At 43.8% G+C, this 15728-nt stretch overlaps 1 protein-coding gene across 1 annotated transcript; it reads left to right on the top strand.

The window, feature by feature from the left end:
- The first annotated feature begins 2288 nt into the window (after positions 1 to 2288).
- On the top strand, positions 2289 to 15493 carry igfbp5a (insulin-like growth factor binding protein 5a). The gene is made up of 4 exons (XM_083633691.1): positions 2289 to 3003; positions 11200 to 11411; positions 12149 to 12268; positions 12756 to 15493. Exons 1-4 carry the CDS (start codon positions 2667 to 2669, stop codon positions 12903 to 12905), a joined length of 819 nt encoding a protein of 272 aa, XP_083489817.1. The 5' UTR covers positions 2289 to 2666; the 3' UTR covers positions 12906 to 15493.
- Positions 15494 to 15728: the final 235 nt, after the last annotated feature.

Genomic DNA, 15728 nt, shown 5'->3' with positions numbered 1-15728 from the left:
ATAACCTGCAGGAGCTTATGTTACCGCCCGTTAGTTTGTCTGTCTGTCAGAAGAATATCTCAGAAAGTTATCAACGGATTTCCATTAAATTTGGTGGACAGACCGGCCTTTAGCCAAGGAACAACTGGTTCGTTTTTGGTGGTGATCCGGATGTGCGATTTCCGCCATTAGACACTAATGTTCATAACCATAAAACTAATGGAGTTGGAGACTTGATTCCAAAACATGACAGAATGTTTGCAGGGTCAAGAAATCTTTTAACTTCAAATTGAAGTGATAGGAATGATGTGTTTGGGTGTAACAGCAGGGCGGAGAATTGCAACCTGGCGTCACGCCAAAGTGTGTAATTACCCGCTGCGGCACCATGTCATGTTGGGATGCCATGAATTTGAAAATGTAGAATTACATCCCAAAGATCGATTGTCATGGTTATGTTATCGGCATGGAAAACAAAACTTGGTTATAAGGTTAGGGTTTGCTCATGGTTATGTTATCGGCATGGAAAACAACTTGGTTATAAGGTTAGGGTTTGCTCATGGTTAAATAAGAAAAACGTTTGTTAAAAAATGTGGCTTATGCTGGGAATTGAACTCCAGTCTCCGGCATTGAAGGGAAACGTCCGCCACCCCAGCCACAAGGCCGTTACTGGCCACCATTTTCTTTCAAGCGTCTAGTGCGAGTATCACTCCCTGTGCCCCTTGCTGGTATTGCACCTTCATACATGCATGCTTTTCACGCCTATAGGCGAGGCAAAACATGACACTGACACAGTGCCCCAGCAGGCTGAGAATGGTTCAGTGTGGGCTGAGGTGTGTGATCTCCAAGTGCCTTCTATTTTATTCAACTGTTTAAGACTTGGCACCAATCCCAGTTAGAATGGGCCAGTATAGAAAAATCCATGTCTGCCTCTTTTCACATATTATGCATGAGAGATATGAAGAATTTAGAGACTCAGATCATCCGCAAAAGCCGATGCAGTGGATCATTTATTTGGAAGCCATAAAATAAAAAGTACATGTGGGGGAGGATGGCTTACCAGGGTATGGATTCAATACCAATTTCCTTCTAAAGTTTAAATGATGATTGGTTATTGGTCTAATAATGATCATGTTGATCAAATTCTTGTCAGTCATTAGATTTCTACTCTGTCCTCATAAATATAGTCAATAATCAGATTTTGAAGTTTTGGTTGCAAATAATATTAGGTGCAGGAACCACAGGGTATAGTCAAGTGAATTGAAGCCTCTGCATTTAGCATTGAGTCTAAAAATCTATTTTTTCTACAAACAAGTGAAAACAAAACTGTTAATAGAGTGAGATAATTTAATTGGTTTCCTATGCAAATTACTTACATTAGTAAGTAACTACATCACATTACCTAGAGCAGGGGTGTCAAACATACAGCCAGGGGGCCAGAACCAGGTCCAATCCGGCCCACACAGGATGACTTTGCAAAGTGTGAAAATTGCACTAAAGTCCTTCAATTCAACTTTTCAAATTCAGGATTTGACACCTAAAATTGATCGTACCAGGCTTCATGAACAAGTTACAATATTAAGTAGCCTATGCATTCTGTATACATCACTAAAGGTAAACTATACCCTTAAATATAGAGAAGAATTGCACAGTTGCAGACAAATTTGATATGGGCCTACAGTATGGTAGCTGAGATAACCCTATGTGAAACCACGTGTTCTTAAAATGCTTCTGTAATCTTTACACTAAAATAAATTAAGGGGAACAATTGGAGGTGTTGTTATTTATAGATATGCATTGGTTTTCTTTGTCTGACCCACTTGAGACCAAATTACCATGTGGGCATGCCATGAAATAATGAGTTTGACACCCTGGAGGATCTGCCTTCTTGTGTCCAGTTTCATGAAAACTAAACTTCAACATTTAAATACGATGAAACTGCATTGAACTCTGGGACTCTCTTATCAGTTGTTTTACGGAAAATAAAATGTCAAGCCTCCATAGCCCTGCTGCTTGGCTGCACGACTTGTTAAAATAGGCGGTTGTTACAGCGAGGGAGAAGCTGTGATTCTGGCCGCCTTCAGCAGCATCGTCTCGTATCTGGCAGATCTGGAGGCATGCCAGCACCCGCCCTGCGAAATCAGCATCGCAGCGCACAGAGTTGACAAGTGCGCCTCCCCCTCCAAACGTTGTTTGACATACCCATCGTTACAGGCTTCGCCTCTGGCAGTTTCTTTTTTTAAAAGGCAAGCTCAAAGCCACAGATTATACATTCTGCTCACAGCCCGTGCGGGTAGGATAACCTACGGAGATAGCAGTGACACGGGGAAGTAGGGATTTTTCTGCCTTTGTCGTTTTGGAGACGAGAGCTTTGCGCGTAAACGGCACTGGGCATCCCTAAAGGAAGGAAGGAAGGAAGGAATACTGCCGGGATCATTTTAATTCCTTTTCATTCCTTGGTGACTTTGAAGAGAAGGGGAGAGTCTTCGCTGTGGATTGCAAGCATCGGATGCGGCGATACTAACCGAGGAACCTGCGCGCAATAACGCACCTGTGGATGCAACAGAACCTGATGTTTGGACTCAAAGCCTTTGCAAAGAAACGATTCGACACAAGATTTAGTTGATAATCGTTAACAATCTATAGAAAAAATAATAATCAGAAAAACACCCTCCAGGTCTTCCCGTACCATGCAGAGTGTCTCGTTCCTAGTGGTTTCTCTGCTCTCCCTCTGTACCGGCTGCGGCGCGTCGTACGTGCCGTGCGAACCGTGCGACCAGAAGGCGCTGTCCATGTGTCCGGTGGCGGGGCCGGTGGGCTGTCAGCTGGTGAAGGAGCCGGGCTGCGGCTGCTGCCTGACGTGCGCGCTGGAGGAGGGCCAGGCGTGCGGCGTGTACACCGGGCCGTGCACGCGCGGCCTCCGCTGCCTGCCCAAGAACGGCGAGGAGAAGCCCCTGCATGCGCTGCTGCACGGCCGCGGCGTGTGCAGGAATGAGAAGATGTACAAACTGATGCATCCGTCCAAGGGTAAGGCCTCATGATTTGACTGATTCACATCACACTGCTAGTATAGTGACTGTTATGTGTCTGTTGCACTCAAGTGTTGGGGTTTCTATAATAGGCTATTCCTATAACATTCCACAACGACTTTGTGTCTATGACAGTGGACAGTGGTTCTCAATGTGGGGGCCCCCAGGGGTCCTTGAAGGGGTTCCAGGGGTACCCAACAAAAAAGGGGAATAATGTATTTTCACTAGCCTATAGGCTATAATTCCATCCATAAGTAACCGAATCTATCTACCGGTATATATTATGTTGGTCATGGGTTTCATGCACTTTCTGTAGCCTAATACAGCATCTAAAAGCAAAACTCTTATCAGATGGGGGACCGTGGACACAATTTTTGATCAAATAGGCATCTGTGGTTTGTGTCAGTTTAGGGGTCCTTGACGTGAAAAGGTTTGAGAACCACTGGGAGTTAGCAATACTTTGCAATAAGGGTAGGCAGCATTAAAGCGTTAGTCATGCTTAATAAACACTAACTCATCCTTAATTAACAGTTAACTAATGTCATCATTTAATAATGGTGTTCATGTTAACTAAGGAATTGTGGTTGGGTTGTATAATTAAGCATTAACTAACTGTTAATTAATGTAGGCTACCCTTATTGTAAAGTGTGACCAGAGAGTTTATAGTGACCTTAACATATCTTTATCTACTATGGAGTGTACTGTATCTTCCCATAGTGTGTCTATATTTGTATTGTATCCTTCTAAAATGCACTGTGCTTTATGCACAAGATTACTGACATTGCAAGACTATACAAGCCATTATTTAGTTTATTAGGATCCCCATTAGCAAATGCTCCAGCTATTCTTACTGGGGTCCGACACATGAAATTATACAGTACATAACATGTACAATATATGCATACAACATAATACCGACATAGCAAAATGAAATAGTACACTGCACAACAGTACAGTTATTCAAATAACAAAATGAGTCATAGCCTATTAGGAGCCCACAACTTGTCAGCCTGTGATGTAGTGGTGAATAGAAAAGTGGGTAAATGACCTTCAGTTGGCGATTACCAGAGGGCAAACAGCCACCATTATGAACGAAAATCAATTAATTAATGCTTTTTCCATCATGAAACTTACACTACTTACCCTAATGTAGCCTATGCTTTGAATTGAAAAGATCTATAAAGGTGACAAGGTGTTTAGTCTGAGGTTAGGGATTACACTCCATCCAGGGAGGCCGATGTGGGTCAAGAGACAGCGCTGACACAAGCGCTTGACAAGCTGACACCTGTCATTAACAAGGCGCACGACTCAAAAGCCCCCCGCGCCTTGACCCCGTGAACCCTGTCAACAATTGGGTGCCGAGTGGCGATCAACCTGTCATCTGGCTCTGAAAGGCCTTGTGGGCCTGTGAGCAGTAAATCAGTAGGTTTCGTGTGAGTGGCCCATCGCCTTGGGGGCGACCAGCTGACATAAAACGGGGGAAGATTATAGGCGCTGCTCCGCGAGGCTCCTTGGCTGCTTTGAATGGCATTTCAGGGACAGTCACACTGTCTGCTGGGGAGCGTTCAGCCACACGCTGTCTGCTGGGGAGCGTTCAGCCACACGCACGTCCCCATTGCTTTGTGTGAAGTGTTGGCTTTTGGCCCTCGCACTCACCTGCAGGTCGTCATGTAACACGTTGGGTGCGAGACCATATTTTTCCCTGTTCCCTTCACTCCTGCTTCTCCTACCTAAAGTCTCTTGCTTCTGTCCTATCTGCCCTCCCTTACTGTACATTTGCTACTTTTTTCTTTGAATCTTTTCTCTGTCATTCTTTACCCATTCCCCTGCCTACAGTACCTCAACTCCTGTCCTCACTCTTTCTGAGCTGCCTTGACTTTTCCCAACCAAATCTCATCTTATTTGCCCTCCAACCACAGCAGTGTTACTCACCGCAGTGTTACTCACCGCAGTGTTACTCACCGCAGTGTTACTCACCGCAGTGTTACTCACCGCAGTGTTACTCGGAGTCATGGACTCATTTTCAAGACTCGTGACTCGACTTGGACTTGAGCACTGATGACTCAGACTTGGACTCGAGCATTCATGCATTCAGGCGAGGAAGTTGGAGACGAGGACTCGGACTTGTTAATTGATAAAGACCGTTTTGTTTTGTTAGTTTTTTGTAATAGACCCTAATAATTTGAAAATATTGATATGAATACAGTGACATTATGCAATTTACATGCAGATTCACACTCATGTTCAGTTCAGTAACTCCGGACTCAGACTCGAATAATGGGGACTCGAGTTGGACTCTTCGGGAATCGTCCATGACTCTGACTGGAACACTGGGGACTCATGACTCGGCTGGAGATGGTGAGTTGATTAGCCTACAACACTGCCAGAGTCCAGACTGCCGGGTTCTTCTCCCTCCCTTCCCTGCATCTTTCCTCTCCAGCTTGTCCCTCATGCGTCTGCAGATTGGAGAGAGAGATACGCACGTGCCTTGCAGGCAGAGCAGCTCTGGAGGCAGAAATAATCTGGTTGAGTTAAACCTCAGTGGGCGGGACCAAAGAACCACCGTTTTTCTGGCTAAGTAACTTTCAACTGAAGCCCAGTGAAGAAGGCAAGGAGTAAGAGGAGGAAGCTCTGCTGTTAACTGACAAAACACTATCTGCCCAGTTGCTGAATGGCTGGGACGCAAACCCCGGTCTCCGGTGTCTTGAGGCGCCACGGTCGTTGCTCCACCCCCACTGCCGATCTGGGGCGAGTTGTAGAGTAGCACACGTTTCCTCCGATACATGTGCCAGCCACTTCTTTTCACCTGACAGTGAGTTGCTTCACCGGCAGGATGCAGCGCGTGGGAGAATCATGCTATTCCCCCCTAGTTCCCCTCCCCCCGAATGGCGGGCACTAGTGCAGCGACCAGGACACATACCCATAATCTGTCTTCCCACCCGCAGACACGGCCAATTGTGCCTATATGGACGTCCGACCAAGTCGGAGGCAACACGGGGGCTCGAACCTGCGACCCCCGTGCTCATAGGCAGGGAATCTACTGCACTAGTAGGCTACTGCAGACACCCCACCTACCATTCCTTTGTCTTTGTCCCTTTGCCACACTATCCTTTACTCCCTCCCACCACACTTTATTAGTCCCACATAGTCTCTTCATCTCTCCCTCTCATTTCACCACTCCTCTGTCTCTGTCTCTCTCCCTCTCTCCCTCCATCTCTCTCTGTCTCTCTCCCTTTCCCTCTCCCTCTGTCTGTCTGTCTCCCTCCCTCTCTTCCTCTCTCTCTCTCTCCCTCTCTCTCTCTCTCCCTCCCCCTCTGTCTTTGCGCTGAGTGCTGCAGGCCCGGCTGTGCAGTGATTCAGCAGAATGCGGGCTGAGCGTGGGTTACTGATCCCCCCTGTCTGCCAGCCAGCTTCTGGATTAACTCCTCATTCCCTGCTGGGCACACATCTCTCCATTCACCCGCTCTCTGACACTTTACTGTATTACACAAAACCCATACAGATACATGCACACACACACACACACACACACACACACACACACGCACGCACGCACGCACACAACACACACACACACACACACACACACACACACACACACACACGCCATATGGAAAAAATACACTAGAAGATATGTGTGTAAGAGGCCAAAGTTTACATACAAATAGATTTTGGGGGGGATTTCTTAATATTTTGACACATACATACCCTTAAGTATTTGGGAATGTATTATTTGGCAATATGCATTTATGCACCACTATGCATGTGTGGGTTTTATATAATGTGTTTGTCAGAGATCAGAGGCAAGGTAGGAAAAAATAAGGAACAAATTCCATGTATGATAAAATGTAGGAAAATGGGAATAGTTAGTAGCCCCTTTCCAGTACATAGCCTACTATGAAACTCAACTCAACTCAAATAAAATGTCAAGATGCTTCTGCACCAATGTCCAGCTGTTGCTAAAGCAATAACATCGCTACACTGTCATGAGGAAAAAGAAGGAAGAGTTTTGCTTTTTTTGTCCCAGGATGATTAGCACATCTCTCAATTCAAACACAAGGAAAGGGAAGGGGAGAAAAGGGAAGACACGATCAGTCAGCACTAGTCAGATTAGATGAATAGTGAGGATTAGCAAGTGAAGACTTGATTGGACTTATACTGGCTGCTTATCTTCCCCAGCTTTCTCTGGAGAAATCTGTGTCAGCAGGAAACTGGAGGGGGGAGAATCTCTCTTCCTTTATCCAAGAACCTGTCGCTGTCGACAGGGGGTGGATGACATCATCCTCGTCATCTTCATCATCATCATCAGTGGGGGCGGGGGGGGGGGGGCTCTGGGCGGCTTTAAGCATAATTTGCAAACACAGTGACCTCGTTTCAACCGCCCCGTTAGCTTAGTAGCTTAGCGATCACGTCAGCACGGAGGCAGGGCAGGGGGTGGTGAGGATTGGCTCGGGCGAGTTATCGGCTCGAATTTGCAATCTGCCCAAATGAAACAGGACGCGAGTGCGTGACACTGCAGTGGATACTGGGCCAGCCAGGGCTTACAACACATACAAGGCTAATGCATGTTGAAAGCTATAAATGCTATACTATACTATAGATATCACTGAAAGTGATTTTGGGAAAGCTGGCCACAGCCACTAACTCTGGCCTTCACGTGGACGTTGTGGTTTTATGAATGGAGAGAGGGTGGGTAGAGAGGCATGGTTATGAGCGGAGAGAGGGTGGGCCTGGGTGGGCAGAGGGGCGTGGTTATGAGCGGAGAGAGGGTGGGCCTGGGTGGGCAGAGGGGTGAGCGCTGAGCTTTGTGTGACTGTGTGTGTCTCTCAGAAGCTGAGCAGAGTTGTATTTTTGCAAGGAGCAGATGAAAGATGCGTGTGTATCAGGGTTTCTTTGGGGTTGGGACCCAAAATGGACTGTGGCTGTTTCTGGTGGCTTGCCACATGACAAGTGTAATAGCATGTTTTCATGGACCTGGGTGCCAGGGTGAGACTAAATATCTCATTTAGGTCCGTGGCTATAAAAGTTTGAAAACCCTGGTCTACATATACCCCAAACTGGCAACCTAACTTGCCATAAATGTAGGCTATGTTGTGCTGCATGTCAGCACATACAGCCTGAACTTGGCAAGTAGCCACCAACTGCACTAAATAGGCATTTAGCTGGTACAGTGAAAACATCACATCATGTTGTGGTGTTTCTAAATTTGATACTGCTGTTCTGTCAAGTCTCTCTCAAGTGGGGGCACTAGTGCAGCGACCAGGACATATATAACCCAAATCCAAGTTCCCACCCACAGACAATTGTGCGCTACTAAGCCAGAGGTAACACAGGGTTTCGAACCTGTGACCCTCATGTTGGTAGGCAGGTGATCTACCGCTGCACTATCCGGATGCCCTGTTGTGGTGGTTCTAAATTCGATTGGCTACTCCTGTTCTGTCAACTCTCTTTCAAGTTTCTTTAACACTTTGAGGCATGAGGCACCAATGTAGAGGTGCACCTTGGGGTGGGACCATCATGCAAAGGATTTTGGGTAACACTTTACAATAACGTACACAAATACTATAGTAGTTACTAGTAAACTAACCATTAACTAATAGCCAGTTAATGAGTAGCTAATGAAAAATTTGGCATTAGTCAATCACTAGTTAATCATAGTTAATGAGTAGGTAGTCATTAGTTAATGATTAGTATCTAATTTCCTGAGTAGAGTAGTTAATCATTACCTAATGATTACTAAATGTCAGCTCGTGAATAGAGTAGTTAATCATTACTTAATGATTCCAAAATGTCAGTGCGTGAATGTATTAGTTAATCATTAGTTAATCTTTTTGTGTACCCTATTGTAAAGTGGTGCATCATACTCAGTAGTTTATGAATACTGAATCATTACCTGTCCATTAGTTACTCTTTTCGCACCCTAATATAAAGTGAAAGATATCCTTATCAAATAAACACTCCTTCCAGGTGAGATTAGAACCCTGGCCTGAACCCCAAGATTGTTATATTGTAAGTCTGGTTCTCTACCATCTGAGCTAACCAGCCTGTTGCTTGTTAGTGCCATACTATCGAATGTAGAACCTCAGACCAAGTATTATAGTTTAAAGGTATATTCCACCCAAATACTACTTTCTGTCCAAGTACTTACAAGTACTTAGACATAAGTAGTATTTGGCTGAAACATACCTAAGTACTTGGACATGAAGTAGTATTTGGATGGAATATATCTTAAAAACTATAAGTACTTGAACAGAAAGTAGTATGTGAAAAGGGTGCGAAAAGAGTAACTAATGGACAGGTAATGATTCAGTATTCATAAACTACTGAGTATGATGCACCACTTTACAATAGGGTACACAAAAAGATTAACTAATGATTAACTAATACATTCACGCACTGACATTTTGGAATCATTAAGTAATGATTAACTACTCTATTCACGAGCTGACATTTAGTAATCATTAGGTAATGATTAACTACTCTACTCAGGAAATTAGATACTAATCATTAACTAATGACTACCTACTCATTAACTATGATTAACTAGTGATTGACTAATGCCAAATTTTTCATTAGCTACTCATTAACTGGCTATTAGTTAATGGTTAGTTTACTAGTAACTACTATAGTATTTGTGTACGTTATTGTAAAGTGTTACCGGATTTTGACCCTTTTTCGAAATGTCTCTTTATGGAATGCAATAGAATAGTCCTAACACCTGTGTACAGGGCTTGAAATTAACTTTTTTGATCACCAGCCAATATGCCTGCTAGATTTTAAAGTGCAGCCAGTCTGAATTTTCATTAGCTAAAATGTTTTTCTTGAAATAAACTAGATTATGAGTAGATTAGGATTATGAGTTGGATGTAGCCAATGGTTGTATTACACGTCATGACAAAGTGGGCATGGGCAATGTAGGACTAGGACTAGAATTGATTAGAGCTTGGTTCATCACTAGCCAAATTGGCTAGTAACTTTACAATGTCACCCGCCTTTTTACCTGCATTTGGCGGGTGTTCATTTCAAGACCTGCCTTTGTGGACTTGGATTTGTAATTGAGGAGATCATTACCGTAACTGTCCTGATTGGGGGATTCATTCTTCACTTATTACATGGAGTCCCCCATGATACTACTACATGATAGACTAGTCCGCATGATACTACTACATGATACTAGACTAGTCCTCATGATACTACTACATGATACTAGACTAGTCCTCATGATACTACACTAGACTAGTCCTCATGATACTACTACATGATACTAGACTAGTCCTCATGATACTACTACATGATACTAGACTAGTCCTCATGATACTACTACATGATACTAGACTAGTCCTCATGATACTACTACATGATACTAGACTAGTCCTCATGATACTACTACATGATACTAGACTAGTCCTCATGATACTACTACATGATAGACTAGTCCTCATGATACTACTACATGATACTAGACTAGTCCTCATGATACTACTACATGATACTAGACTAGTCCTCATGATACTACTACATGATACTAGACTAGTCCTCATGATACTACTACATGATACTAGACTAGTCCTCATGATACTACTACATGATAGACTAGTCCTCATGATACTACTACATGATACTAGACTAGTCCTCATGATACTACATGATACTAGACTAGTCCTCATGATACTACTACATGATACTAGACTAGTCCTCATGATACTACTACATGATACTAGACTAGTCCTCATGATACTACTACATGATAGACTAGTCCTCATGATACTACTACATGATACTAGACTAGTCCTCATGATACTACTACATGATACTAGACTAGTCCTCATGATACTACTACATGATACTAGACTAGTCCTCATGATACTACTACATGATACTAGACTAGTCCTCATGATACTACTACATGATAGACTAGTCCTCATGATACTACTACATGATACTAGACTAGTCCTCATGATACTACATGATACTAGACTAGTCCTCATGATACTACTACATGATACTAGACTAGTCCTCATGATACTACTACATGATAGACTAGTCCTCATGATACTACTACATGATACTAGACTAGTCCTCATGATACTACATGATACTAGACTAGTCCTCATGATACTACTACATGATACTAGACTAGTCATCATGCATACAGGATGATGAGCCCCTCTCTCTGTCCTTCCCTCCCCATCAGACGGAGAATCTCCTGATGAGATCATGTTAGCGGTCCCAGAGTCCATGCTGCCCCAAACTAAGGTGCCTCTGTACGGGAGAGACCACATCAGCAGCCGCAAGGCCCAGGCCATGAGGCAGGCCAAGGACCGCAAGAAGCAGCTGGCCCGCCTGGGGCCTGCCAGCAACCTGGACTACTCACCGCTCACCTTGGATAAGCTGCCGCCCGAGTTCGTAAGTCAAGTAGAGCCTGTTGTTATGCTTGAGATTACAAAGATACACACACATGCCAGAGTGAGATTGAGAACTTGTTTTTTCAAAGACAATTTTTTTGTCTTTTTGATCTGATTTTTAGCTTTATCTGTTTACAAGCACACGACTTCTGCATGTCAATCCCCCCCCCATAGTTGAGCGACGTGGATAGACTGAGAACAAGGCACAACGCAGAGTGGAATGCTTAACCCTTGTAAACCAATGTACTGTAAACCAGCGTATATTGCTTTGGTTACACATATACATGGAAAGTTTTCAGGAAATACACACAACAAAAATGCAATAAGTTATTGATAACAATCTTTTCCACCAAGCACTGTAGTTCTCTTGAGCTATTTAGCAGAATGGTTGGTAAGCAACACACAGACGCTGTTTGGCACAGTAATACTGTGATGTGGTCACAGGTGTGTGTTTATAGAGTATTCTACAACGGCTTTGAATGCGGCTCAGCCAATCATAATCAAGGACCGGAACCATCTGTTTTATAATGCAATTAAACACTCACTTTGTACCACGAAGATTCATGAGACATTTTCTATTGCTTCAGGCTGCGGATTCGGGTTGTTTTCAGATCAAAAACAGTTAAAAAAACAACAACACCCAGAATGCACTAGAAATAATAATCTATGATGGCCAATACAGGTGACAGTAGTCACATTCACTCAATAAAAAATATGCGTGCATGTGTGTGTGTGTAGGGGCCCTGCAGGAGAAGACTGGATAATCTCATTCAGAGCATGAAGGACACGTCTCGGGTCTTGGCTCTCTCGTTGTACATCCCCAACTGTGACAAGAAGGGCTTCTTCAAGCGCAAGCAGGTATGATTCCTCTTTACATGTCAAGTCTGTTATTCACTTCACTTACAAATTGGATTATTATTGGAGTATTTCATCCCTGGGCGTCCTTTTGGCTCAACTGGCGACGGTGCCTAGCATGGAACTAAAATGTATTGGCGCCAGACTTTTTTTCAGCGCCCTGAGCGAGCAGAGGAGGTGCTAGTGCAGTGACCAGGACACAAACCCTTAATCCAGCTTCCCACCCGCAGACACGGCCAATTGTGCCTGTATGGAAGCACGACCAAGCCGGAGGTAACACGAGGGTCGAACCTGCGACCCTCGTGTTGGTAGGCAGGGAATCTACCACTGCACTACACGGGCACCCCGGCATCAGACTTTTGTCACGTCTTCCCTGTCTCTCTTGTGTCTTTCCTGTCTCTTATCATTTGTTTACAATAAAGCATACACGTCGCGGGGAAATATATTATTTTAACATCTGATCCCTTTCTGACCCCTCTTTAACTTGCAGTGTAAGCCGTCGCGCGGGCGGAAGAGAGGCATCTGCTGGTGCGTGGACCGGTTCGGGGTCAAGCTCCCCGGCATCGACTACAGCGGCGGAGACCTGCAGTGCAAAGAGCTGGACAGCAGCAGCAGTAGCAACAGCAACACCAATGAATGAGAGAAAGCGAAACCGGAGAAACGGTTGCACTTGTCGAGTCCTCTTCACTTTTCAACCTGCCAATCAAGCTAGCACAATTAATGACTGCCAATCAAGCTAGCACAATTAATGACTGCCAATCAGGAAATATGGCACAAATGCTTATACTATGGCCAGGTGCGATGGACTGCATTGTTTTCATGGGGAGCCAGACTGATAAGCTTACTGGGAGCCTCTTCTGGTATTGATACTGTAAAACACAATAGATGACGATGTAGATTGGCGCCGCGTTTCATTTACAATCAACAGACTTTCTTTAAATGACATCCTACAGGTTTAGGTCAACTTATTAAGTCTTGCTCCCCATTGACTGTGTACCCATGTTGGAGGTTACATAAAGGCTCATTTATGCTCTTTTTACGTACAAAAAGAAATACGTCCATTTCAAACAATGTAACCATCACTGCCCAGTGCCCACATACTTCCATGCGTCCTTTACGTTGGCATTATGTGAAGCAATACATCCAATAGAGGGCAGTAGAATCAGACTGCACAATTACGGATGAATTGAACGCAGAGTACGGACAGAAGGCTCAGTCCGTATCTGTATTTAACATTGAGCATAATTGAGCCTTAACACCTCGTCTCTACATTTGCAAAGATGATTGAAAAAAAATATATATATATATATATTTGTATGTGATATTGATAACATGTTGTGTATTGAGTCAGAGTGGCAAGTTATATATTGGTGAATTTACTCCGAGAAATTATAAGAGAAGAAATATTGTAAATGTGGCTAAACGTCAAACAATCTCTATCGTATTTTTGTCATTTTTGTGATGAGAGCGATGCGACGGGTCTAGTCGAGGCATCATGGAAACTCAGTTCTCTTCGTCTAAACCAGTGGGTCTAAACCAGTGGGGTCCGTGGGCCAACAGCAAACGGACGACTTGCTAAACATCACCATTATTTCATTTACAAGAAGTTTAGACAATTAGAGAATGTAGAAGAGTGACTGTTTTGATCACCGTTTCAATGTTATCTCTCTACCTACAATACAGATAGTCGTGGAATTCTGGACAAAATCATATCTGTTAATAAATATATTCTCAGATTTGGGTTCGGGAGACATCGCATCAAATAGGGGGCTGTGGCTCTAATGTGGACTAAATCAGGGGTCCTTGATATGAAAAGGGTGAATAACTGATCTAAAGCTTTGTCCTTAGCCACAGCTGTAGCTCATTCTTCTGCCACTCGTACGCCAGCTCTTGACTTGTCCAACCTGAGATGTTCCACTACGAAAGCAGATTGCAATAGAAGCCAATAGAAGAGGAAACCCTCTTAAACTGCTCTCTCAAGACAGACGCGTTGGCTCCCGCAATTGACAAATGCTCCCGCCTACCCATCTGTACTTCAGGGGTTTCAAAGTAAAAAAATAAGGCGGGATATACGGTCAAAATAATGTGGGTATCCACTCATTCCCCACTTGTGATTGGTCAAATACCATCAAACCTCCTTCCGGTCTAAAGCATTTAGACCTGACTAGCACCCACTAGCTTGAGAGACTACTCATAACCTGATGGTCTGGGAGAGACATCAGCTGGGAGATTTTCAAACTGTTTCTGTGTTGCTGCTTGAGTCTCACTGGCTCACATAGTACTACAGTATATAAGGAATGAGCAATTAGGATAAAACCTCATTGACAATGACATAGTAGGCTATATACTGCATTGTACTGTAAAATGTTGGTTATTCGATGCTCAATCACCTCTTGAGTGTAACAGAAATTGCCTTTTTTCCCCCAAACCCCGACAACTGTGTCATGCTTCCATACGTTTGAAAATGGTGAATTCTATGGTTCTGCATGCTTGTGCGTGTGTGTGTGTCTGTATGTGTGTGCCATACCATTAATTCTCCAAAAGCTATGGCTGGAATCTTGCTCTCACAGTCACAAGCCTACCCAAGCTAAAGGGCTTTGCATACAAATGGTATGCAAAGGCCCAGCACGTTGTTTATCATGGCCCGTCCACGCTGAGGGGCTTCACCGCCACACAGGCAAATCTGGCGGGCCGATGGCGCCTTGCTCCCGGGCTTTAGTGGGTTCTCTCCTCCTGCGAAGAGTCAGGTCAGCGAGTTTGTATGGAAATCCAAGTGCCTTCTACCCCACACCACTTTGAATTCTGATTTGCATACGGATCCATTGAGCGAGGGGCGCTTGGCAGATTAGAGTAGGACAATCCTGGGTGTGGGGTCGGATGTGGTCATAGGTGGTTGAAATAGTTTATTTTTCCAGGCGGTTGCTGACAAAGATGAACTTTATCTTCCGGTCCAGCACAGTTGAAAGTACGGTGACACAAGGACAAGCATCTTTGTTCTATTGTTCAAATGATTCTCTCTCTGGATTCATTTTAGTTTTTTGTAATCTCAATGTTTTATGAATTATAATCTCAGCAAAAACTGAATGACATTCGTAATGCTGACCTTACTGTGGCTTTTGACAGGGGCACCTCAGCCTACTCTTCCCAATAAATAAATAAAAACTCTTAATGTGAATATTACAGTGAAATATTTATCAGGTGTGTACTGTAATTGATGTACTCTTTTTTTTTTTTTGTACTGACAAAACACTATTTAAATAAAGTTCCAGTACTCACGTAAATGTATATGTGAATTTTTTTTCCTTCAGCATGTAAACTGGTCAAAGCTGTTGAATTCATGAGAAATAAGAAATGCACCAATACTTGATTATTACAACTCTAGCATACCTCAAGTCAGGGACTCATTCACAGGACTCGTGACTCGACTTGGACTTGAGCATTGATGACTCGGAATTGGACTCAA

Source organism: Poromitra crassiceps, assembly GCF_964638095.1.
Source record: "Poromitra crassiceps genome assembly, chromosome: 3".
NCBI lineage: Eukaryota > Metazoa > Chordata > Actinopteri > Beryciformes > Melamphaidae > Poromitra > Poromitra crassiceps.
The sequence above is the reverse complement of the archived record's forward strand: the minus strand, read 5'-3'. Positions and strand labels throughout refer to the sequence as shown.